Source organism: Phocoena sinus, chromosome 4, assembly GCF_008692025.1.
Source record: "Phocoena sinus isolate mPhoSin1 chromosome 4, mPhoSin1.pri, whole genome shotgun sequence".
NCBI classification, from domain to species: Eukaryota; Metazoa; Chordata; class Mammalia; order Artiodactyla; family Phocoenidae; genus Phocoena; species Phocoena sinus.
This window is the reverse complement of record NC_045766.1, coordinates 65671165-65695154: the sequence shown is the minus strand read 5'-3', so window position 1 is coordinate 65695154 and position 23990 is coordinate 65671165. Positions and strand designations below refer to the sequence as shown.

Sequence of the window (23990 nt, the reverse complement as noted above, 5' to 3'; positions counted from 1 at the left end):
CTAGAATTTTGGTTTTTAATGGGAGTAATTTTGCTGCTAGAGGGCATATGGCAATGTCTCGTGACCTGTTTGTTGGTCCAGTGCGGGGAGGAGGCAGTGTACTACTGGCATCTAATGGGTAGAAGATGCAGGGATGCTGCTAAACAGTGCACAGGACAGCCCTCCAGCTCTGAATGTCAGTAGTGCTGAGGTTGAGAGAAACCCTCCTCTAGATGATGGGCTTATGGAATACTAAAACTTTCTTTTTTGCTTGTTTTTATTTCCTACTTTTTCTACAGCGAGCGTGTGGTTCATGTATAGTTTCTGTTTGTTTGTTTTTGTAAAACACGTTAAGAGAATACTTCTGGAAAAGACCTGGAGCAAATCCCTATATCTTTGCTATGGAGATAACTCATACGAAGGTACTTAGCACAGTTCCTCAGGTTTCCTCATCACCACGGTGACTTTCTCTAAATTCACGCCTATAAACTGGGGCCAAGGGGCAGGGGACCCTCTACCCCAGAAGAAGCAGATGACCCTCTCCCCAGCTGTGCTTCCAGTCAGTCTCCCTACATGGCTTGAGCCTTTGGGCACTGTCATCACATTGCTGACCCAGTGAACTTGCTATTCACAAGTTTGTCACATATGTGATCTCCGAAGGCATCTCAACAGAACTAGAGGTGGAGCAGGGTTCTGGCAGAGGAGACACGGTGCCTTGCACACCCAGAGTTCCAGGCCACCAGATCCGCCACTCACGGAGCCACGTCTTGGGGATGCCATTACCTGGGAGAACCTTTGCCAAGGAATGGTTCTTGTGGTAATCAAAGTGTGTTTGCTTAGAAGTTTAATCATTTGAAGAAGTGGTTTATTGCCCCCCACAGACTCCTCTGCTGTGAACGTTAGTCCTAATTAGTAGCTGAAATAGTGATGATTTAGCAGAGCCTCTGTATTTGCTGGCTGTGGTTTCTGGGCCACCAATCACAGTTGAAAAGGAAAAGGCAATCATCTCTGCCTTGTAATGAATCCTTCATCCTAACTCCCAGGGAGCTAAAAGGCCCTGTGGGAGGGAGATCACCTCGGTGCTTTGTGACCACCTAGAGGGGTGGGATAGGGAGGGTGGGAGGGAGGGAGACGCAAGAGGGAAGAGATATGGGAACATTTGTATATGAATAACTGATTCACTTTGTTGTAAAGCAGAAACTAACACACCATTGTAAAGCAATTATACTCCAATAGATGTTAAAAAAAAAAAAAAAAAAGGCCCTGTGGGGACTGGCTTTTCCTTTGACCCTAAACCTGGTAGAAACTCAAAGGCTGTAGAAATGACTCGCCCCCTGAGAAAAGTGAATCCGACAGCTGGAAGGGGCTTGGGGCTTTGGTTGATTTTCAGAGCGGTGCTGTGCCTTCCTATGAATGCATCCAGCTTCTTGCAAAGAAAGGAGCAAACCTCAGAGAGGGGAGATGTACGTAGTATGGGAGAGTCAATCCCCTCTGCCACCAGACTGGTTGGGGGAGAGAAGTTGAGTGGAAGCTAGGAGGGCCAGCAGCCTGGAAAAGTTGGGTGAGGCAGGGGCTGGCATCTCCTGATGTTTTGGAAGGAGCGAAGGAATGGAGAAAATATTGGAACTGAAAAACTTGGGTTAGATGATTTCAGCTATCCATAATCTGCCATGATGAGGGAGAAGGGACTCTTCTGATCTTCCAAAGGCACATTCGATGGGTGTCCTTCCTCTCTGTTTCCACTCTTTGAACACAGTTCTAGAGCTTCGGTTCTGCTCACTTCTCCATTTTCTCTCTGACAGAAGTCATTACCAACCTGTCTCTACTGATCTAGTCCACATGGAAAAGGCTCGGGATCTCTTAACTCTCTGTAAACACCACTCTGCAAAAGAACTTCCCAGAAGGCAGAACTAAGAGGAAGAGTCTACAGGGAGATAGTCTACAGGGAGATGGAAGGAACTGCTGGCAGTCCAAAGGTGCGAAGGCTTGGTTTGGAAGGAACAGAGCTCCCGAACCAAGAAAAAGGGTGTTTGCATCCCGCCTGATGCGGGGGGTGGGGGAAATGTCTTGGTGTCCCAGGGACACCGCAGATCTCAGGATGGGCAAGGAAAGTGTTGAATCCTCACTAGATGACCTGGGCAAGGTCCTTTCCAATTCGGATTGTGACATTTTTTGTCGCTTTTGTGAATAACACAGGACAACAAAAACGAAAATGACAAAATCCAAGAACAAAAAGCCATTGCTAAACTTGAGGGAACCCTTGGGAGGTTGTTTTTCTTTTTTTCCCTCTTCCTTTTTTTTTCCCTTTCTCAAGTGGTTATGATGAGCAGCAAATTATCCTGTCCAGACAGCAACGTAGAACAGCCTGGAACGTTTCCATTCTACTGAGTCCAAAAAAAAAAAAAAAAAAAATTGTGCCAGAGGAAGTAATATTAGTCAGTACTTAGTCACACTTGAAAACAATGGGATAGTTTAGGTTGGCCTGACATCACACATTTGCATTTGGCTATGGCCACGATGAAGTCCTTTTAGTGGGCAGATTTTGTCCCGGGTTTGAAGGGATTCCTCCCTGCCCCTGGATTACAGTAAAGCATACAAAATGGTTCTTCACAGCCCCTGAGAGAAAAAGGTTTGCATACAAACTCAGAAAGACTTAGGAATGAAAAAAAAAAAAAAAAATGAAGTGGGAAATCTCTCGGCGACAAGAAAGGGCAAGTGTGTACTGGTCCGGTCTTCCTCTCCTCCTGGAGAAGTGTAATTGTTTCCCTCCTGCTCTGCAGCCACACCTCTGTGTCCATTTCCTTTAGGGACCACTCTAGCAAGAGAGCATATCTTAACCCTTACCACCCTGTACAGAAGCGCCCATTTACTCATTCATTCATCCAGCCTCCTCTTCATACGCATGTATTCCAGGCCTGTTACGCCTGGCTCAATGCATACAGGGACGAATAAAACACCATTTTCAACCTTCAAGGTTTTAGTCCAGATGGAAATTTAACTAGAAGAAAAGAAAGAAAATTTTACTTTAGTACAATAAGTATCTTACTATATGTCTGTTAGAAGTTGTATGGGCTCACACACGTAAGAGTGACAAATATCATAGTGGAGGTCAAAGAAAGAAAAATTCTTGGAGGTGGTGACATGGAGTCTGGGTCTTGAAGTGTCAGCAGTGTCAAACGTAAACAAAGCCAGACATTAAAGTGGAGAAAACATTTTATTCTGTAACTACTGACGGTAGGGCAAAGAGCTTTTCCATTTGTGCAGTGGTGACTGAGCATTTTTTTTTTTTTTTTGCGGTACGTGGGCCTCTCACTGTAGTAGCCTCTCCCGTTGCGGAGCATAGGCTCCGGACGCACAGGCTCAGTGGCCATGGCTCACGGGCCCAGCCGCTCCGCGGCATGTGGGATCTTCCCGGACCGGGGCACGAACCCGTGTCCTCTGCATCGGCAGGCGGACTCCCAACCACTGCGCCACCAGGAAAGCCGTGTTTCTTCCTTTTTACCTATTTATCTGGCTCATTCCCTTCATAAGAGAGTTGGGAGGGAGGAAGCTCTCAGACCTGGATTTAGGAATCTTACTTGTGATACTTCATGCAGAATTCGCTACCACTGTTAGTTTTACAACATCATAGGGAAGTAATGAATATTTTATTTACTTCCTGACTGTAATAGCCGAGTTAGAAAGAGGTAAAACGCTTTGCTTTGGACGTGAATCTGGGGTGAAACTGAAAGAGGATCAATTTAATTCAATGGGATAAGAATTTATTTAGGGTCTGTAATGTGCCAGGCTGTGCTAGATACTTTGAGGGCAACTAAATTAACAAGATCATTTCCTTCCCAGAAAAATCACGGAAATCGTTTGGGTATGCGGACATGTACATAACTGAGGAATGGTGGTATGCCAGTTTGCCCTGGAATGGTAATCCAGAAGAGGGAAGTCGTCAGTTTCAGTAAAGAAAGCAGTGAAGGCTTCATGGAAGAAAAGTCTTTATAGAAGATGCCAGGGGCAGAGAAGTGTGGGGAGGGAGAGGGGAAGTGTTCTATAATTGCATGGCCCACGCTGAGAGCTTTGCTCCCTGTTTTCCATTCATCTGCATCTACATTTACTAAAGAAGTTACTTGTAGGATTTTATATGAAAAGTGCCTTCTTCTGAGGCAGCCTTAAGGTCATTAAGGATGTATTGAGCGCTTGACTCTGCACTGGAGTGGAAAAAAGAGTTATCAGAAAGCATTTCTTTTGGAATTCCCTGGTGGTCCAGTGGTTAGGACTCCATGCTTTCACTGATGAGCCTGGGTTTGATTCCCGGTGGGGGAACTAGCATCCCACAAGTTGTGCAGCCAAGCCAAAAAAAAAAAGCATTTCTTCCTTTTCTTTCTCTCTATCATATTATGAAATATATGACAGGTATATAACACATATTATAATGTATAATAATAAAATGAAGGCCTATGAACCTACAATCCAACTAAAGAAATCTAATATTAATAACAGCACTGAAGATCCCTTATGCCATGTTTTTCACCAATCACATCTCCCTCCTTTTATCCTAACTCCACAACATAATGAGTTTTCTTGTTTTAAAATTTCCTATAAACAATATATCTATTTGTTTATGAGTGTTTTCCTCTAACATTGTTTCTGAGAATTGACCACATTGATTTATTCAATTATAGATAATTAGTTTTCAGTGTTATGCATCATTCTATTGCAGAAACATACTGTTATTTACTTACCAATTCTCCTTGGAAGGACATTTTCTTATCTTCAGCTTTCTGCCATTACAAACAGTACAGCTCCGTATGTCTTTGTACATGCCTTTGGGTTACGTGGGCTAGAGCAGCATTGTTGGTCATGGGATTTCCACATCTTATTTTCCAAAGTGATTTTAACAATTTATACTCCCACCAATATTGTATATAAATATCCATTGCTCCATGTCATCTCCAGTATTTGACATCATCAGCCTTTTAAATTTTTGCTGATCTGGTGGTATATGATACCACCAGATAACTTATATCTTATAACAGATGATAACATATTGGTTTTCATTTGCATTTCCCTAATGACTAACTAACGTAAGTGTTTTTCATGTCAGTTGGCCATTTGTATTTCCTTTTCCATAAAATGACTGTTCTTGTCCCCATTTTTCTATTGAATTCTTTTTTCTTAAGAATTCTTTGGGGCTTCCCTGGTGGCGCAGTGGTTGAGAGTCCGCCTGCCGATGCAGGGGACGCGGGTTCGTGCCCCGGTCAGGGAAGATCCCACATGCCGCGGAGCGGCTGGGCCCGTGAGCCATGGCCGCTGAGCCTGCGCGTCCGGAGCCTGTGCTCCGCAACGGGAGAGGCCACAACAGTGAGAGGCCTGCGTACGGCAAAAAAAAAAAAGAATTCTTTGTATATTCTGGATAGTAATCCTTTGCTATTTTTATGTCTGGCAAATAGCTTTTCCTAGCTTGAAGCTATTATGAGTCTTTTGATTAACTACATCTCTTAATTTTAATGGGGTTTAAATTATTTTATTTACAGCTTTAATGTTTTTTATTTTGTTTAATAATTCTTTGTAACATAAAGATTCTTTTTAGCGGGTCTTAAAGTTTTGTATACATGAGGTAGGCTTTGGATGTTACTTTTTTCCACATGGAAAACCAATTATCTCAGCATCTACCCTTGCCACAGTGATCTGAAATGTCATTCATGTCAAAGATTAAGTTACCATAAAGGGATGGTTTTGTTTTAGGATTCTCAGCTGTGGTCCATTTAGATTATACATGTCTTTTTCTTTTACAAATAATACATTGCCTTAATTACTATAGCTTAGAAAGTTTTATCTGGTAAAGAAAATTACCTTTTCTCGTTCTTTAAAAATTTTGGGGGTATTTGGCGTTTGGTTTTCTGAGTAAATTTTAGACTCAGCTTGCTAAAGTCCATAAAGTTTCTGCTGGGACTTGGATTAGCATTCCATTAAATCTATGAATCAACTTAGGGAGAATTTACATTTTTATGATATTATTTTCCTATCTTTGAAGATGGTATATCTTTCCACTTATTTAGATCTACTTTAATGTCTTTCAATAAAGTTTTATGATTTTCTTCATTTAGGTATTTTATATTTTAAAAAGGATATTCTAGGGTACTTTACATTTTTGGTCACTATTATATATGGTTTATTCAAAAATACATTATCAAATATACATAATCAAACTCTTTGTGGCTTTGCACAGAAATAAAATGCAGTTTTGGTATATTAATGTTATATCTAGCAAACTGTTATGTGTATAGCATACTGATTTGACAACCAAATACATCAAGAGATGATTACCACGATAAGTTTAGTAACCACCTGTCACCATACAAAATTATTACTGTTATACTATGTTCTTTATGTTGTACATTACATCCCTGTGACTTATTTTATAATTGGAAGTTTGTACCTTTTAATCCCCTTCATCTAGTTCACCCAACATCCACTCTCCTCCCCTCTTGCAATCACCAGTATGCTCTATCTATAAATCTGTTTAATGTTAATTATTTATATATTATTTTGGGTTTCTATATACAGTTTTCTGTAGTTATACCGTCTATGAATAATGGCACTTTGGTTTCTTACATTCTATTCTTTATATCTTTTATTCATGTTTTGATTATAACTGTACTGGTTAGAATCTTCAGTACAAAGTTGAATAGAAGTGTTGATAGTGGGTATCCTCTTTTATCATTTAAAATAACTACTTCTAGTGTTTCACCATTTGTGGTGATTTCTGCATAGATAGACTTTACTCGAGGAAGTTTCTTTCTACTCTTAGTTTGCTAAGGGGTTGTTCTTTATTATGAATGTTTCATTGTATTACATTCTTTTCCTGCGTCTATTGAGATATTAGGATCATAACACTACTATTTTGTTCTGTGAAAGTGGTGAATCGCATTTTCTAATGCTCGACTACTCCTGTATTCTTGGGATAAACTCAGGTTGAGATTGAACTATGTGATTGCCATTCTCTCTGCTCATCATTCCTTGTGCATCACTGATATTCCTTCCTGGTTTATTTTCTTTCTTCCTGAAATATGTCTTTTAGAAATTTTTTTAGTTATGCTCTATGGACATTAAGCCCTCTCAGTTTTTGTTCATTTTTAAATTGCCTTTCTTCTTCCTAGAAATGGAGATTATATACAAAACTCTTTTTCTACTCTCTTTCACATTATTAAAACTGTCAGTATGATAGCACAGGACTCGGGGTCAGGCCAGGACACAAGATCCAGCCTTGTAATTAAATTACATTGTGACCTTAGGTAAATTCTTTCCTCTCTCTGGGACCTAGTATTTCCTCACAAAATCAGAGAACGTGCTCTCTATTTGCCCTTTCTAGCTCTCACATTTGATGAATAGGGGCAAATAAATATATGTGCAGTGTTAAAACACAAAGCAGAAGGGGGCCAAAGAACATAAAGTGAGTCATTTGAGGAAAATAGGGAAAGGAAAGGCAAGTTTACGTGTTACATGCCCTTCTCTGTTTACAGCTTTCTGGCAAGAAGTTACGAATACGCCGAGCCCCGGTGATGTATCTACCATTTGTTAATTCAAAGACACACCTTGTGTCTGGTACCTTTGAAAATGGCGGCCTCTTGCAGAGCTCTCAGACCCCTCAGCATTAGTAGGCTGAAACATGAGGTTGGAGAGATAAAACCCAAAGCCTAAGTGGGAAGGAGTTTCATGTACCCTCTAGTTCTAGTCACTCTTACGTTTTAGACTGGACTAGGGGTCAGGGTACTGGGTTCTCTTATAGATCTGTTTAAAAAGTTAAAAATGAGTGTTCAGTGAACGAATGGTGATCCGGGATTGTTAACTTTATTTCTCACATTCTTAGCATATTCATCTATAAAATGTGGGTAAAAATCCTTCCGGATCACAGAGCTATTAAAAATGATGTGATAAATAATGAAAAGTTTTGAAAATGCTGACTTATACTCTCCCAAGTGTCTGATTCTTCCTGTCTTCTTACCATGGTTGTTTGTCAGCTTTACTAGAGACTTCTTGAAAGCAGGACTTATGTCTGATTTATATCTGTATCCCTCAAGGAGCCTAGCACAGAGTAGATTCTCAGCATTGGAAAAGTATGCATAAAACAGGTGGAATAAAAGTGTGAAAAGTCAGCCAGCCATCAGTGATGTGAGTGGAGAACTCTCCATTTGCCGCCCCCCCACCCCAGGAACTGATTTATTTGGATCCAACTTTAAAAGGGGAAAGTTCTTTACTTGAAAGTTTAAGACAAAGTGGTCAAGTAATTCCTGAACATATCTAACCTTCAGATCTTCTGTGCTAACAGTGGAGAAGAGTGGGTGCCTTCATTCTCTTGTTGGCATCATATTTGCTTTGAGAGACGTTCCCTTTCTCAGAGGACCATATGGAAAGCAAATGATGTAAAAAAATGAATCACAGTTAAAGAGGTTAGAAGAAAGGAGACAGGGATTATCCAACTCAAAAAGAATTCCACACATAGGCAAGTAAATGTAATAACTTTATTGGATTTCTAAATATAATAAAGTAGTTGCAATTCTTTTACAGAAAAAAAAGGAATATGATTTTCGTACTTATTCTTATAGAGCATTGGAAAAACATAATTGATAGGAAAAAATTGATAGAAGGTAAATAGAAACATGATTTAATATAGTTGGTAATGTATAAAAACAAAAGAAAATAACCCAAATCACTTGCTTATAACAGGTTTTATTCTCTTATTTTCATAAGGAACCACGAGGGCTATTTTGGATATGTCAGTGATGGTTCATGATGCAGTGGAGAGATGCAATTTGCTAAGAATAAAAAAGAGAAATCTGTATTTTGGGAATACCATGGATCTGTATCATACATGTGAAAAAAGGCATATTCCCTATACATTTGTGTGTGTGTGTGTGTGTGTGTGTGTGTGTGTGTGTGTGGGTTTTATTCAGACTCGCAGCTGATCATGATGGGTCTGTGATTGTATTTCGTTAGTAAGAAGTTCTTGTTCTTCGACACATTTAGCACAGAGAAAACCTGGTTTCTCCCCCTTTTCCCTTGATCTGTCTACTTGTAAATACCATTTAACATTACATAAAACTCTCTCATAGTCACAATCAGATTGAAACCTGGAGCAAAGCCATGCTGTCTCTTTCCCAGTCCATCTTGTTTCCAAGGAGGAAAAACTCTGTAGTATCCCAATGCCCCTTTTGACATCACACAGAGATTGAACTCTTATCTAGTACTAACATCTGATTCTCTATAAAAAAGAAAATGACTAGTGTTGAAACTGAATAAAGTAAAAACAGAACAAGAAAATCACCAGGAAGAGTAGACAGTTTTAGTGAAGAGTATCACTTTCTCCAAGAAGACAAGTGGTCTCACAAAATGATAACTAAGGAAGGGTGGTCCACACTCTGGAAATTATGAAACCGTGATCCGTTCCGCCCTCCTCCCTGGTTTAAGTAGTGGAGCCCCTTAGATAGAAAGCAGAATGGTGGCTGACTTCGAGGGCATGGGAAGCATCTTCTATTGCTTGTCCCCCTTTACTTCCATTTGGTGAAACTAGGTGGCATAGGAGACAACCTTGTGCCCAAGAGGATGCCAAGAGCTTCCTTGGGGAAAGGCTAAATGGAGGTATCCTGCCTTCCCAAAGCAGAGGCAGAATCAAGTGAATGTGGAGCCAACTGACTTGGGAAGAGAGCGACTTGGCAAGTGTAATTTGCCAGCTGGTTGAGTCAGACGACACACTGAGAAAGATCTTTTTTGGAAGCACGTCCTCCCTTCAACCCTTTTCCTAAAATCGTGCATGGTCTACCTCTTCCTATTTGTCCAGAGCCTCTCCTACTGCCACACCTGGGTAAGCATCCAACTTTCTAGGCTGAGCTGCCGCTCCGTCGACAATATCTACAGTTACAATGTCAGTGACAGAACCATGGAAACAAAAGCCATTAAATAACAGGGGCTACCATTTTTAGGAGTCAAAGTGAAGATGCTCTAAGGATCTGGCAAGGGCCTTTGGCCCCCTGAGCCTCCAATTCTCAGAGCCAAGACTTTTCTTTAGTTTTCACTGATGTTAGCCTGAGAGATAAAAGGAGAAGCAATGTGCTGACATTCTAAGCTCACCAATGCTTAGTTTATAAAACACACATACGACACATATCCTAATACAGACCCTGGCTCATTAATTCCCTTAAACAATTTTTTTTTCCTGACTAAATGTTCCAATTCCATAAAGCATAATATATTCCCTTGAAGTAGATACAGGAAACCTCAGCAACACGCCATCACCCAGTAGGATAAAAATATAAAGTGGCTGTATCAGCAAGGAATGCTCAGGGAATGTGCTTGCAGCCTGTTTCACGGTGCCACTTGGGAGGGGATATTGGAAACGAGGGACTTTCATTTGGCAAGGTTTCCTTATCTTAGCACCTACTCCTTTCGATGGTATGTTTTTGAAGGCTGCACGGTATGACTCTGGGTACCGTGTGTACATACATATGTAGGAATAACGTCTATGTTTCTCAGAATAGGCACTTTTTTGAAGGCAGTAAATCTAAAAGTAAAGTTAACAGAGCCTATATTTAGTGCTCATCTTCTCACTTTGCTGATGTGTATGCTGAACAGAAGATCACAGATTTGAGTCAGTCTCGCAAAGAGGCCGGAGTTGGCAAATGGCTATATTCAGAGCTGGGGAAGTCTTGCCAACTCAACTGTAGCTGTTAAAAGGCAGACTTGGAGAAGGTGCAATCGTTTTTCTCAAAGGTGACAGCACAGAAGGAGAAAAGCCTGTGACAAAGCCATGAAATAAAAGCTGGTGTGTACGGCTCAGAGAAAATTACTCTCCTCCGGCTCTGCATCTTCATGTCACGTCTACTTCATGCCACAGATTTGCAACCCGAAAGTTCTTTCTTTTCCCTTCCTTTTTTGGGGGGTGCATCTCATAATTGCACATATTCCCAGTAGAGAAAGAGACAGCCCCTAATCTGTGTAACTAATGATAAAGAATGATAAAGGTAAAGTTTAAAAGGCAAAACAAAACAAAAAAAGTAATTAATTGCATGGATACCAAAAGGCAAAAGTTCAGTACTGCATCCTGCTGTGAAAGTTTTGCATTTAGTTTAAATTTTCACTGAAGGCACATTAAATGGCGTAATTTTATTCATGCTAAGTAATCAGACAATCGATGCCATCTTTAATTCTATTTGCTTTTTCATGTGTCTCCTGAAAATGAACGAGGACTACTTCAGAGTTTTGGGGGGGGGAAATATTCTGACTTTGTTTAATAAGAAATAATTCTTGGATAATTTGCTCATCAGCTTTCCCAAGAGAAAAAAAATGGGTACTAAAAGGAAGAAAGTCATTTAAAAATGATTTGGCAACTAGTTAAATAGAAGCTAATGGTGGGTGACAAGATTTAGTTTCCAGGGTCCTAAATCTCTTTCATCAAGGATACACCTCAGTTCAGATATTTCAGTTAAGTAAGAAGGCCGGTATGGTTTATCCCAGTTTCAACTTGCTACCCAGTGAGGAAGCTCCAAGGCACTTTAACACTTTTGGGCAATTTCGCCCTGATATGTTAATGTAATGACATTCATCTAAAAACTAAAAGCAGAAGGCACATAGGGTGAGTAAAATGCAAACACTGCCCAAATATCAACTCACCTTTTACTGTTTGAAAGTTAAAATATGAGGAAATTCCTATTGTTGGCATTTAAATGATAAAATCCCTTTTCCTCTCAAAGTCTGTGTTTGAAGGAATGAAGCATGTTGGCAGATACATCATAACCTGGCTAAGCTATTCACCTACTTCTGGTTTATAATCACTAAGCGATCATCAACTGTCACCCAAAGAGAAAGAGAGATGAAAAGAAACTGGATTTCTTCCCTTTATATTTGTCTCCCAAGAAAGAAGAAAAATGGAGACATATATCCAGGAAAAGCCAGCTCTTCCCCTTGTGCACTTTCTAAACTAGCTCAGAAATGGACTGAAATAATTTGGTGAGGGAAGACATTCAGGCTTTAATATTTACTCCCTCGTGATGGGGGATAAGGAGTCAAAAAAACAACTCATTCTTATGCCTCGGTAGGAAGCAAAGCAGGCACCGTACAAGGTGGCAACACAAATGCATCAAATAATAATCGCCCAAGAATAGTTCTTACCCTTTTCCCAACAGGTAGAAACATAAAGAGAGCCTCAAGCAGCAGAGATAAATACCTTAGTCTCCACCCTCACCTCAAAGTGCTTTGGCATATTTTAAGAGATAAATGGATGCATACAAAATTTAAATAGCTTTTTCTTTTCTTTTTTAGCAGTCACTAAAATGGGTCAGGTCTAGGAATTATTAGTTTCTTGGCCTGAAAAATCCAAGTGTTTTAAAATAAGATTTCCTTTTTGAAGGATCAGCCTTCTTGGAAGATGTCTGCATGTGTGTGTGTGCGTGTGTATGTGTGCGTGTGTGTGTAAGAGAGAGAGTGTCCGCCTGTGTGCAAGCACGTGCATGGATGAGCGTTTTGAGGACAACACAATTGTATTTTCCCTAAGCATGGGGGGTAATAGTGTGTACAGTGGAGGAAGAAAAAAATGCATTCATAATTTCCTTTACATTATATAAAGATAAATCAGAGCTTGTGGCTCCCTTGATTATTTTAAAGGGCTGCTTTTTCATATTCACAGCTTCACTGTCCTTTTATTCCCTCTAATAAGACACCACAGTTTCTACCCAAGTGAGTCTTGGCTCAGGCGTACTCACCCAGATAATTCTGATAAGTTCTCAGAATGCTGCTTCTGCTACTCCACTCCTGTAGTGGGGGTTATACCTGCTATTCTACGAGAAATCATTTTCCACTCTATCAGTCATCCCATTAATCAAACCTCACGGCAAGATCAGCCACCTTTCCAGTGTCTAAATTGACATCTCAGCCAAGGAGACTCGCCTGCTGGCCCCGCCGGCCCCGCCTGTATTTCCCAGGTGTGAAGACTGGAAAGGGGTGAGAGGCCGTTTGTTATTTAACTTGGCCCTTATTAATCCCGGGGAATTCAGCAGAGGGATGATGAGACCAGCTTGATGGATGGAAGACTCTAGGGAGGGAAAATGCCTAGAAAGCTTATTAGATAAGCTCATTTTAAAGGTTCCCTGCAGTAGATTTAACTCAGATGAAGAAAGATATTTTTCAGTCAGTGGACAGATTTGAACTTAAAGCCAAACAGCTGTAATGAGAAATGGGAGGAACTGAAAACCCAAGAGCACACATCAAAAGGCACAGCTTCCTGAGGGATGCAGCTCAAGAGAAGGCATGCCCAGTTGTTGAAATGCCACGTAGAGCAGGTTCGAGAATATACACGCAGGCTTCCAAGTACATAGGCTGGAAACAACAGAGCACCGAACGCCTCATGATAAGCACACGCAAATCACAAAACGACCACAGCTGGGTATAAGCCCAGGCTATCAAGTAGCAAAAGCCAAGTCGCAGAACGGCAGTCAATCCCATAGCATTTGTTCACAGACATTTCAAGGTCAAGGTCGGTTGGCTGGCTCGGAAATGCCTGATGCTGTGACATATACTTGGTGGGCCTCGATAAATGTGAACTGAGAGAAGAATATGCATTGTTTACCTACAGCAGTTCCTGCCTCTGTGGGGCATAAATCGTAGCCCACAGGAGAATCGTCCTAAGGGTCAAGTCACTTCTTTCTGCATGCCACTGGATTCTAAATGACATGGTCTTGGTTGATAAACGGAACCTCACAGTTCCAGAGAGTTTTTCAGTTAATGTAAAGTAAACCACGGTCTCTGGGGAAATCTGCTGCAGTGTCCTTCAGTGCCACAGTGTTTGTTCTTAGCGGTGGCCCTTCCTCACCGGCTCCATCACACTGCCAATCAGAATACCTAGTGGTTGCCCACAAGATGACACAGAAAATGCATGCAAGCTCTAAATGATCTCAAACACCACAGTACACACATGGCTCTGCCACCTGATAGCTGAGTAACCTATGTGAATTTCCTTGGATGCCCTCAAACAGGGGGCACGGTGGTCTGTGAGAAGCATACAGCGTGCTCTGAGGTATTTTGTGCCCTGAGAGCGGCCACTGGAGAGAGCACTGGACTTGCAAGACCTGGGTATGTCCCCAAATCTACCACTTACCAGCTCTATCACCTTGGCAAGTCACTTAACAATTCTGAGCCTCAGCTTTCTCTTCTAGGATAGGGCTATTAATAACCTTCCTCCCAGGGCTGTTTTATGTGTGAAAGCAGTTTGTAAGCTCTCTTAGGAATTATTATTTCAGAGCTCAGAAAGCCACCTCCGAGTCCTGCCCAGGAGCCTGATGACAGGTTCTGCCGATAGAACTCTGGAATCTAAGGCTGGGGTGGAAGGGCTGCAAGCCTTGTCCTCCCAAAGACCAAGGAATGGTATTGACACTAAATAGTGACTCGGGACAATATGGAAAGAATGTATACGTTTCTATGTAAAACCATGACATAATGTAGCCTCCTTCCTTTCGCAAAGGACAACTGGCCAGAGGTGATGCATTTCAATAGAACCAGTATTTTCTGCTTTTGACGTTTTCCTTGTTAGAAGTGGAGATCGCACGCTGACATCTCCCAACATTTTAAGGTCATTATCAGCAGAATGAATAACAGGAGAGGGTTTCATGGGCTAGTTACTGGTGGAAGGCATGAAGCTATAGAACAACGGTCAGAACAGTTTGTCTTTTGAATAAGAAAGTAAAAACAGCAACCCCAAACTGGTACTCTGAAACCTAACCCTCAGAAAACCCTTCAGACTATTTCTAAGGATGTTTAAAGGTTTTTATAATCTTCAGCTAAAAAAAAAAAAATCAAAGTTTATTTTTTGTAAAGTAATGTGTTGCCAAAAGCAAAATATGTTTGGAAGGAAAACAGAGGCAGGAAGCGACACTTTATTATGTACTAAAGATGATTTTTGTGTGGCACCAAGGAGCACCTAAGCCCAAAAGGCTGTTTCTGGGAGCTTGGAACAAAGCATGATGGAGGAAATGGAAGAGCTTAAGAAGTAATGAGCTCCTTGATGCAGGTGATGCTGAGCAGGGTCTGGATTATCACTTAACAAGAAATCTATAAGGGAATTTTAACACCAAGTGGAATAGATGAATGTGGAGTCCTTTCCAATTGTGGACCTAGAAGTAATAGGAAAATAGAGGTGTCCTGCTCACTGCCTTGTGGGCTCAAAAGATGTGGGGTGTTTGGCGCAAGAGTGGAGTACAGAGCTATGGGCCAATGCAAACGTGCATTTTGTATGTTATCAAAACAGATTCCTGTTGATACTGTATGGGTTGGATTATAATTTGACAACTTATCCCATCTTACGTTTACAGAGAGATGAAAAAGCAAATTGAATCAATCTTGCTCTGTGCTTTTCCCTTCTCACTGACCTTGAGTATCTGGAAGCGTTTTCTCCTGTGAAGGACATTCCAGAATCTGTGATCCTTAAAGCAGAAAGGTCTTCTCTGAACATAACCTATGCTCTCCTTTTGTTTCTGGTGCCGTCAATATTCTTCTCTAAACTTCTAAATCAAGCCAGTGAACCAAGATTCCTTAACAAAGTTCACTCTTCCATGAAGCCTTACTGATACCACTGGGGAGAATTACTTTTCCTGAAGCTATATTCCTTCCTGTGGAGTGCAGACTGAACCTATTTGATTTTACGGCAGTTAGCTTCGATCAGAGTTACTTAGGGGCTGATTCCCTTAAAGTGATTATTACATTGAGGAGATGAGTAAGGGGTAAAGATGTTAGAAAGACAAAAGGATAGAGAAAACACGGACTCCTAAGGGTAGTTCTTAACTGATCAAGTAGGGAAGCTGCTCACTTGGTCTAGAGTGCAACATCTATAGCTACTAACATTTGAGCCCAGAAGAATGAAAGCAAGCCTCAAAAGCCAACCAGCCAGAAATATCTATGTGGAACCTATAAAGAGCCCAGGACTCTTTTTGTGTATTCAGTATGGGAACATGGACAAGAAATGTCTTATTCTTGAGAAGACAAGAACAAAGGGAAAGGGCTGAAGAGAATTTATGAACATTGGCCAAGAAGTGGGAGTCTTATGGATGACATATATACTAACTAGCTCACTTCCTCTTTTGACTTTTTGGTAACAACAAAAACAGTAAAGGACATAGTGTAAGAGGACTGTTTTGCACACATGGGAGATCTATCCTCATCAAGCTTTCACTCTCCTGGGTCTGAGTCCTTGGGGGAAGTTTCCACATCGAATATCAGTTTCCTTTGGATGCTTCCAATTCCACTTACTTTCAACCCTAAAGAAAGTGTTTTTACCTAGCCTGACCCAAAGTGCTGGCCACATTTCACCAAGTAGATTGAAACAAAATTAGAAAATATTGTTGGGTCCAGCTGTTCAAAGGAGAAGCAAGAGGGTGATTGGACTTGATACCATGTCAATCAATGAGGAAAAGTTGAAAGAGTTAGTGATATCTGACCTAGAGGCAATGATTTAGACATTAGACTTCTTGTGCATAGCTCCAGAGCCAGAGTTTTGTTTAACACAGAAGAACTTTTGTAGAAAAAAGCTGCCCCAAGGGTAGAAGGGACTGCTATGAATACTACGACATACTAGCCAGCTCTAAGAAGATGTGAAATGGAGACTTGTCAGGAAAATAACGGGAGATTCAGATCCTTAAAGGACACATGATTTGTCTAGGAACAGCACTGGGGCTTGGGGTCAGCTATAGCCCTCTACACTGGTGTAGAACACAAGATGACATAATGAAACCTGTCTCAGTCTTGGTAGATCATTCTATTCCTGGGGTTGAACACTGAATTTAGAAGCTACATTCAGTACAAAGTTGATTGCATTTGTGGGTTATTTAATAAAGACTTCTATTTGGGCCTATTAGGTAAATGTCTAACAGAGTTAGATGCATGATGTTTTCTCTTGCCCATAAGTGAATAAGTATCCTGGAAAAAGTAGCAAGCACACAGTAGGGAAGGATTAATGTAACCATCTTAAGGTATTACAAAAGAATTAGCTATCGGTTTCCCTCATCTTTCTAGTATACATAACATTTTGCTTGTAGAATCCTACAAAATCTTTGCTTATAACAAGGGCTAGGATAAGAGATATTTATTAGTGTGGTTAGAAACTGCTGTAAATTAAGTAACAATCAGGAATAAAGAGCGAAGATTTTAGTCATTTTTTTTTTTTTTGTAACTTCACGGGAGAAAAGTCAGTGAGTTTAATAAAATGCATCTTCCACACAACTTCCCACAAAATAAGCCCCACTCACGTTGGATAACAAAATTATAGAGTCTACAACTTTTTGCACAGGGTCCAGGAAAATAAAAGAGGTAAAGGAGTGTCTTTCCTTTCTATATTGAAGGAAAAATGTGCCATTTTATATTTCTTCTTTGAACTTAGTAAGCTAAAGTTAGTTTTCTGTGCTTGTAACTAAAAAGGAAAAAAGGCAAGTACAAATCAATTCTAGCATGGCTGTTTAGGCAGGGCCGTACAGGACGTGGATGACTGGATTTGAACAAGAGGCCCACAGACCAAAACAACGCCTGTTTACCGTGCTCACCAAGTAAGTACATCAGAAGGGATGAAATATTGAATGTGTGAAAATAGAAACCTCTAACCTTCAGAGATGCTTAGGGCGTAGTACAGCTTAACTAAGACTACGTAAGAATATGCATTGCCATCTGTCACAAAGAGAACGAGCTATGGCCCTCTCACAGAGGGATGAAATGACATGTATTATAAAAGCCTTGTGTAGTTATGGCCATGCCATGGGGCTGAGAAGCAGCTTCCATTTTAATTCTCTCCTGACAAGGGAAAAATACATGGTTAGCCATACTTGGAAATATAAATATTTTACTTGTTTAAAAAACTACAATTGCCAATCCTTAAAACCCCTATGAAAATTCTGAGTTACACTGTACAAGAATCTTATTGTTTAAATTGTGACCTGCCCCTTCTCTCAAATTCCTCCTTCCCCACCAAAGCCCTCTCTTCTTGGAGACAGGTAAAAAAAAAAAAAAAAACTAAAAAAACAAAACAAAAAAAAATCCCCCAAAACCTCTGCCTGTTTATCAAAACAACACATTCACTGAGACTATCATTAATTCTCGGCCAATTCATTTGTGTATTGAATTACGTATGTATTAGTTATGCTTTTACTTTCCTCATCTGTGACCCTCCTAAAAAGGAAAATCAGGATCAACTTGTAGAAAACAGAAGGGCAGAAACCCAAAATAGAAATACAGTCCTAGAATTATAAGCCTTTCCTAAACAAATTTATAAAAAATGGACACAGAAGGCATGTTTTGATCAGTATTAGCCAGAGTTCAAAAGAATCTCAGACTCATTTTAAGACAATGTTTTACCGAAAGACCCAGATTGTTCTTCTCAGGTTGCTTTTTGTAAACAGACTACAGTCTGTAATCCGTGTTTCAGGAAAAACTCTGTTGCTGACCTGCTCCCTGCAAAATACTGTGATTCAAGTATTAGGGTTTAATATTACTGTCATGGGAAAAATGCTGATATGTGTAAAAATTCCAGAAGAATAAAAGCTTTCCCCTGCCGTAAGGAAAACTCTCAGGTTTCACTGATCTAAAATAACATGCCACCACTTAAAAATATGATTGTTTTGTTGGTCAAAATGCTTTGGATTAAAAAAAAATCTCAACCTAGTCTTAGAAAGATCACTTTGCCTATAGCTGAGAAAAGTAGGCCAGTCATAAAGGAATTTGCCAGGAACTCTGTGATCTGAGTCCCTGATGAAAACTCATTAAAATAAAACTGAAAGACTCTATTAATAATCTCACCTCACTTTATGAATAAACACAATCTGGAAAAATAGGCACTTTTAAAGAAAGAATTGATGGCTGACACATATACTTTGCGGCACAATTCTTCCTTTAATATGATCATAATTCCACATGGATTGTAATGCATTGATTTAACTTATTTATGAAAAGTCCAAGCACGATAACATTAATGAGTAGGAATGGGAAGGAATAAGAAGGGAGACAAGGCGGGGGTGGGGGTGGGGAGGGAGAGAGAGAGAGAGAGAGAGAGAGGAAGAACTCTCACCACGCCACACAGCTTTAATCAGATCACTTTTTAAAGGTTGAAATATAAGTGAACTAAACAACAGCTTCATGAGAAAAGTTATCTGTCAAGGAAATAACTTGACCTGAAATGTTCACGATTGCACCATAACAATGACTCAGAACCAAGATCCTCAACTTGTTCTGTACACTATTAAATTAAAAAAAAAAAAAACAAACAAAAAAATTGTGGCAATTAAAAAAAAAGTGGACATGCTGAATAGGTGTTAAAGGCTCAAGTGGAAGTCTTTCTTCATTATCTAACTAAAACGAGAGTAAGACCACTAAGTCACTAACAACACCCAAGACATCACCTCGTGGCATAAGAATGTTTACCTAATTTAGGAATCCGTAAGGTACTTCTAAGAGATGGCGAGAACAGAAATACTGTTAGAATACATTAAGATGAAGAGTTGAGATTTCTCTGGCTTTTGACTTTTTGATGAGTATATCTTGGAGATTTGGGGATGGTTATTTAAGTGACAGACTCTTCAGTGGAGCATTCATAGTAGTGTAAAGATTCTTTAAAAATAAGGCACAAATACATGTTGCTCTCTGATTGTCTCCCATGAAAGTGCACCAAAAGAGCGATCTCAGGAAATGAACTTGAGGCACATTTTGCAGAGGTATATCTTTTCCAGCCTCCTGGTTTCCTACAGATGGCTAAAGCATGGTATGGAACATGCTGTCATATTTCATTCATAACACACATGTACTGTAGCTCTAGGCAACAGATGGACAATCGCTTGTTTAAACTACAAATGTGAAATACTAAGGTAGAATAGCAATATTTCTAGAAATGTATATGGAAAAAAAGCCTTTCCAAGCCAAGAGGAATGGTGAGAGGCTGTGAGGTTACATCAGTGTTTCCCTGATCTCCCTGGCAGCTGCCATAACTTCCCCAACACCCTGCAAAACTTGATAATGGAGGGATCAAGGGGCAGCCGACACAGATTTGACAAGAGAAGCCCAAAACATATCAAATAGAAATAACACTGTTACTCCTGGCTGGTTCACATTAATAGGATTTTTACTAACTAGGAAAACTGTTGGAAGTTGTGTTTTCAGAGTCCTGTCTATATTCCATAAACCCTCTACTATAGCCCCATGGTAAAATGCTCTTCTTTTCCCCCTGGGACCCAAATATAAAACACTTGAGAGTTTTATATGCTTGAAACATCATCACAAACATCTCTGCAGAATCTTTCACAGTGAGAAAACCACTATACTGTTGATATCCCCACTGTGTTAATCAGCATGCACTCAATGTAGTAATTTTGATCAGAGAAGTTGCTCTTACAGAAACAATTTGTTAATGAAAGAGAAAAGAACCCACATCTTTGAGCTGCAGACATGCTCAGGATCTCAAAGTCTTGATGCACTTTGCTGGGACACATGACTTATTTTTGAGTTCCAAAGGCCGATTTGTTTGCAGATGAGACTCCACACTGAGTCGCCATGAGCTGGAGATCCAGGCAATGGAGAAATCGAACTATGAAACCGTCTGCAGAGCCCAAGACACAGTGGGTTTCTTTTTCCTTTTCCATGTCTCTCATGTTACATAAAATTACCAAATATTTGTGTTCTTGACAATTTTTTTTAAAGCCAGTATATTTTTAGTATATTCTTACAAACCTTCTCTTATAGACTCTATGATTCTTTTCTATTACTTATGTATTTAAATGATTAACAATCAAGACAATATATCAAAAGACAGTAGAATTATAATCCTTAAGGTATTAGATCTTTATATCTCTGTTATAGACAAAATTTCGTGTATCTAAAAGAGTAAAACGTGATTTGGAATTGCTGACACCAAATGATTAAGAGAAGATAAGAAAGCAATATAAATCATATATTTAAGAAATCCTGAAATAAAATATTTTAGGATCCTTTCCTTATTATACCTTGTGAAAGAAAAAAAAAATCTAAATCTAAATATCTATATATGTAGGTGTGCACATTCATTATTATAAAAGTATGATAAGTCTATATTAAAAAGAGATTTACTTTAAAAATCTTTGGTAAAGATACTCTGAGGTTATGTGATAAAAATGCACTATAAAGATTGTAAGCAAGCAGTATTCTGGCAATGCCACAGTGAGGGGTCTGTGAAAGCATTTTTTTACTACTCTCTCTCTCTTTTTTTTTTTTTTTGCATGTAAACATTCAGTTACATAAGGACTTAAATGTAACAAACAAGTAGAATGTTATTGCATTTTTATAGTATAAATATTTCATAAATTCTCCCTCCTTTGGCAAAATTCATACTAATAGGACTGCACTCCAAGAGATAAAATCCAATTCATACTACTAATAGGACTGCACTTCAAGAGATAAAATCTATCTCTCAATAAACTGGGTTCTTTGCTTTTGACCAAAAGACAATTTCCCCCCAAGTATTTCATAGAAAACAAGTTACTGGAACAATTCAAGCAGATTATATTATCATTAGCACCTCAATTGTCTAATAGTCAGTATTCTTTGAGATCATCCGCATGGTCTGGCCTTTCATTTGGAAGACAGAAATTCAGAGATACAGTTGCCATTGTATCCTAAAATTCATATGCTGCCCGAAGTGGACCCCTTGTATTTCACATTATGAGAAATGTGAGATCAAGGATACGGGCAGCAAGGTAAGGAAAGGACAGTCAAGGGCCAAAGGACCCTTTGAAAAGCTGTAACTGTGGTGGTTCTAAAACAAAACCGTTTGGGGACCAAAGCAAATGAGCCACAGATTAACTCAGAAGAGCTATAAGCTTAAGAATTTCTTACAGAAAAAAAAAAAAATCAGCCACCTTTATGATTATTCCTACTAAAGTAAAATAAATTTAATTGGGACTCTTGAGGCCTGGGTTGCAATTCAAAACACGCACAATTTTTCATTTCTGAGTGTTAAAATTAAAAATTAGAAACAAAAGTCAGACTAGAAAACTTTGTCACTTTCTAATCATGAAAAAATATCTGTGGAATCAGGGAAGGGTGTACAGGGGAATGTAGCTATATTTGTTATATTTGATTTCTTAAACTGGGTGGCACAGAGATTCATTATATTATTATTTATACTTTTGTTTATATTTAAAGTACTTCATAATTTAAAAGTATATACTTGTGAAAAATTTGAAGAAAGTTTTAACTAATCTTAATCCAAGATACTTAATTAGTTTACAAAACGGTAACCTGCTACTAAGAGAAATGTCCTTCCTTAAAAGAAGCATGTTAAAATGTAATAAAGTATATGCAGTCCTGGAGCTGGCAAGTAAGCATTTCACTGCCCAATAAGAGTTTGAATAAAGATTCTAGGCAGAGACTCTGCATATTTTTAGCTCAAAAAGGCAATTTTTTTTCAGTGATTGTCTTTGAAAGTGTGGTGTAAATGTCACATCGATGATATGAGAATGTCTTCTGCAGTATGTAATTTGAGTTGCAGAAGGATTATAAGAATAATGAGACTGTGGTTTCACAATCTTTTCAAGCTTTCCTGTCTTTTTAAAGTAAACTACACAAAACGAACACAATTTTATGTGCCCTGATTTGCAACTGTCAGGCAAAAAGGACCTGGGCCTGGAAAAAAAAATTTTTTAACTGCTCTTTATAGCTATTTTCCTCTAGAGGAAAAGTCAATTTTGGTACTTGTGTTTGGATATTTAAAAAAAAAAAAAAGGCAATATTTCTGACATGAAAAGCAGAACAGTATTGGAAATGTTATATTCTAGAGAAAACCAAGTTTGTCCATATTATTATGTCCAGGTAGCATGGAAAAGGAAAATCTTAAGATAATATTTTGGGGTAATAATGAGTTTTTCAAATATAACCCGAAAATGCTTTATCGAGCATACCCTATCTGTAACTTCTTTAGAAAAATATTGAAGTTTGGTTCTCTCTCACCAGTATCTGTTTTCAAATGAGCCCCAAACACTGGTCATTATAGATTTTGAATTAGGATGGCTGCAAATTCAATGCAGGCTTCTTTTAACCTATGTAATTTACAGCTTAAATTTTTTATAGCCTGACATATAATTGTGCATTTTTTTTCCCAAGGGACACGACTAGTTTAGAGTAACAGAAAGACCTATTTTTCAATACACAGAAAAAGAATGGCTATCTTTTATGCTCACTGGCAACGTGGAAGTGATAGGATGGAGCCTTCAAGCCTAAAAGCACCTGTGAGTTGGCAAACTCACCCAGGAAAAGCTGTGTGACAGCAAATACCACACTAAAAAAAGCCATTCAACCAGATGAAAAGTGAGACAAACATAGGGATTAAAAGTTAAAGGAATGCAGAAGTGAATGGGATGGAGCATAATCCGTGCAAAAATGTGCAAGTCCTTGGGAACAAAGGCCCATCAAGGTCCTACATGATTAAATGTGAAATGTGTATTTGGTAAGAACTTTAAAACATCTCATACTCTATGTGTTTCTAAAGGAAGGTTAATAGTGGATGAAGTAGAGACCATCCCATAGCTTGATTGCCTTTCCTCTCTTTTCCTATTTCTCTTCTTATATTTTTCTTGTGTTTCATCCTTCTCAGAGCCACCAACTAACCGCTAAATAGGTGACTGGATTTAAAGGTCAGTGCTAGCCTTGGCGGTCAACACCCTGATGCGGGCAGAGTTGCAGGTCTTGCAGAGGATGTGTCCATCCAAAGGGTAGCAGCCTTGGTTATCTCCTTCAGACAGGAGACCACCACAATCCTGGAAGAAGGAAGACAGATGGAAAGGATATCAGTGAAAATGGAAACAAATTCCTTTGCTTTCCATTCAAGGCTTCCATAATGAGGCCAACTACTACCTCTCCTCTTCATACACCACCAGCCCCTTCAACTCCTTCTGCAGGATATAACATGGTATGCTTTGCATTAAGCTTAAGTAGAGACTGGGGACATCAATATGAACAGGGTGAAATGACCCTCC

The 23990-nt window shown here is 39.4% G+C and overlaps 1 protein-coding gene across 19 annotated transcripts in view; it reads right to left on the bottom strand.

Moving 5' to 3' along the window:
• Window positions 1-8472: 8472 nt before the first annotated feature.
• The window catches only part of LPP (LIM domain containing preferred translocation partner in lipoma), a 700519-nt gene continuing 685001 nt past the window's right edge, over window positions 8473-23990 (bottom strand). For all 19 annotated transcript variants that reach the window (XM_032629901.1, XM_032629886.1, XM_032629897.1 and 16 more), the window contains one exon: window positions 8473-23771. In XM_032629901.1, coding sequence (XP_032485792.1) covers window positions 23643-23771 — 129 coding nt within the window. In that variant the 3' untranslated portion in view covers window positions 8473-23642. The remainder of the gene's footprint in view (window positions 23772-23990) is intronic.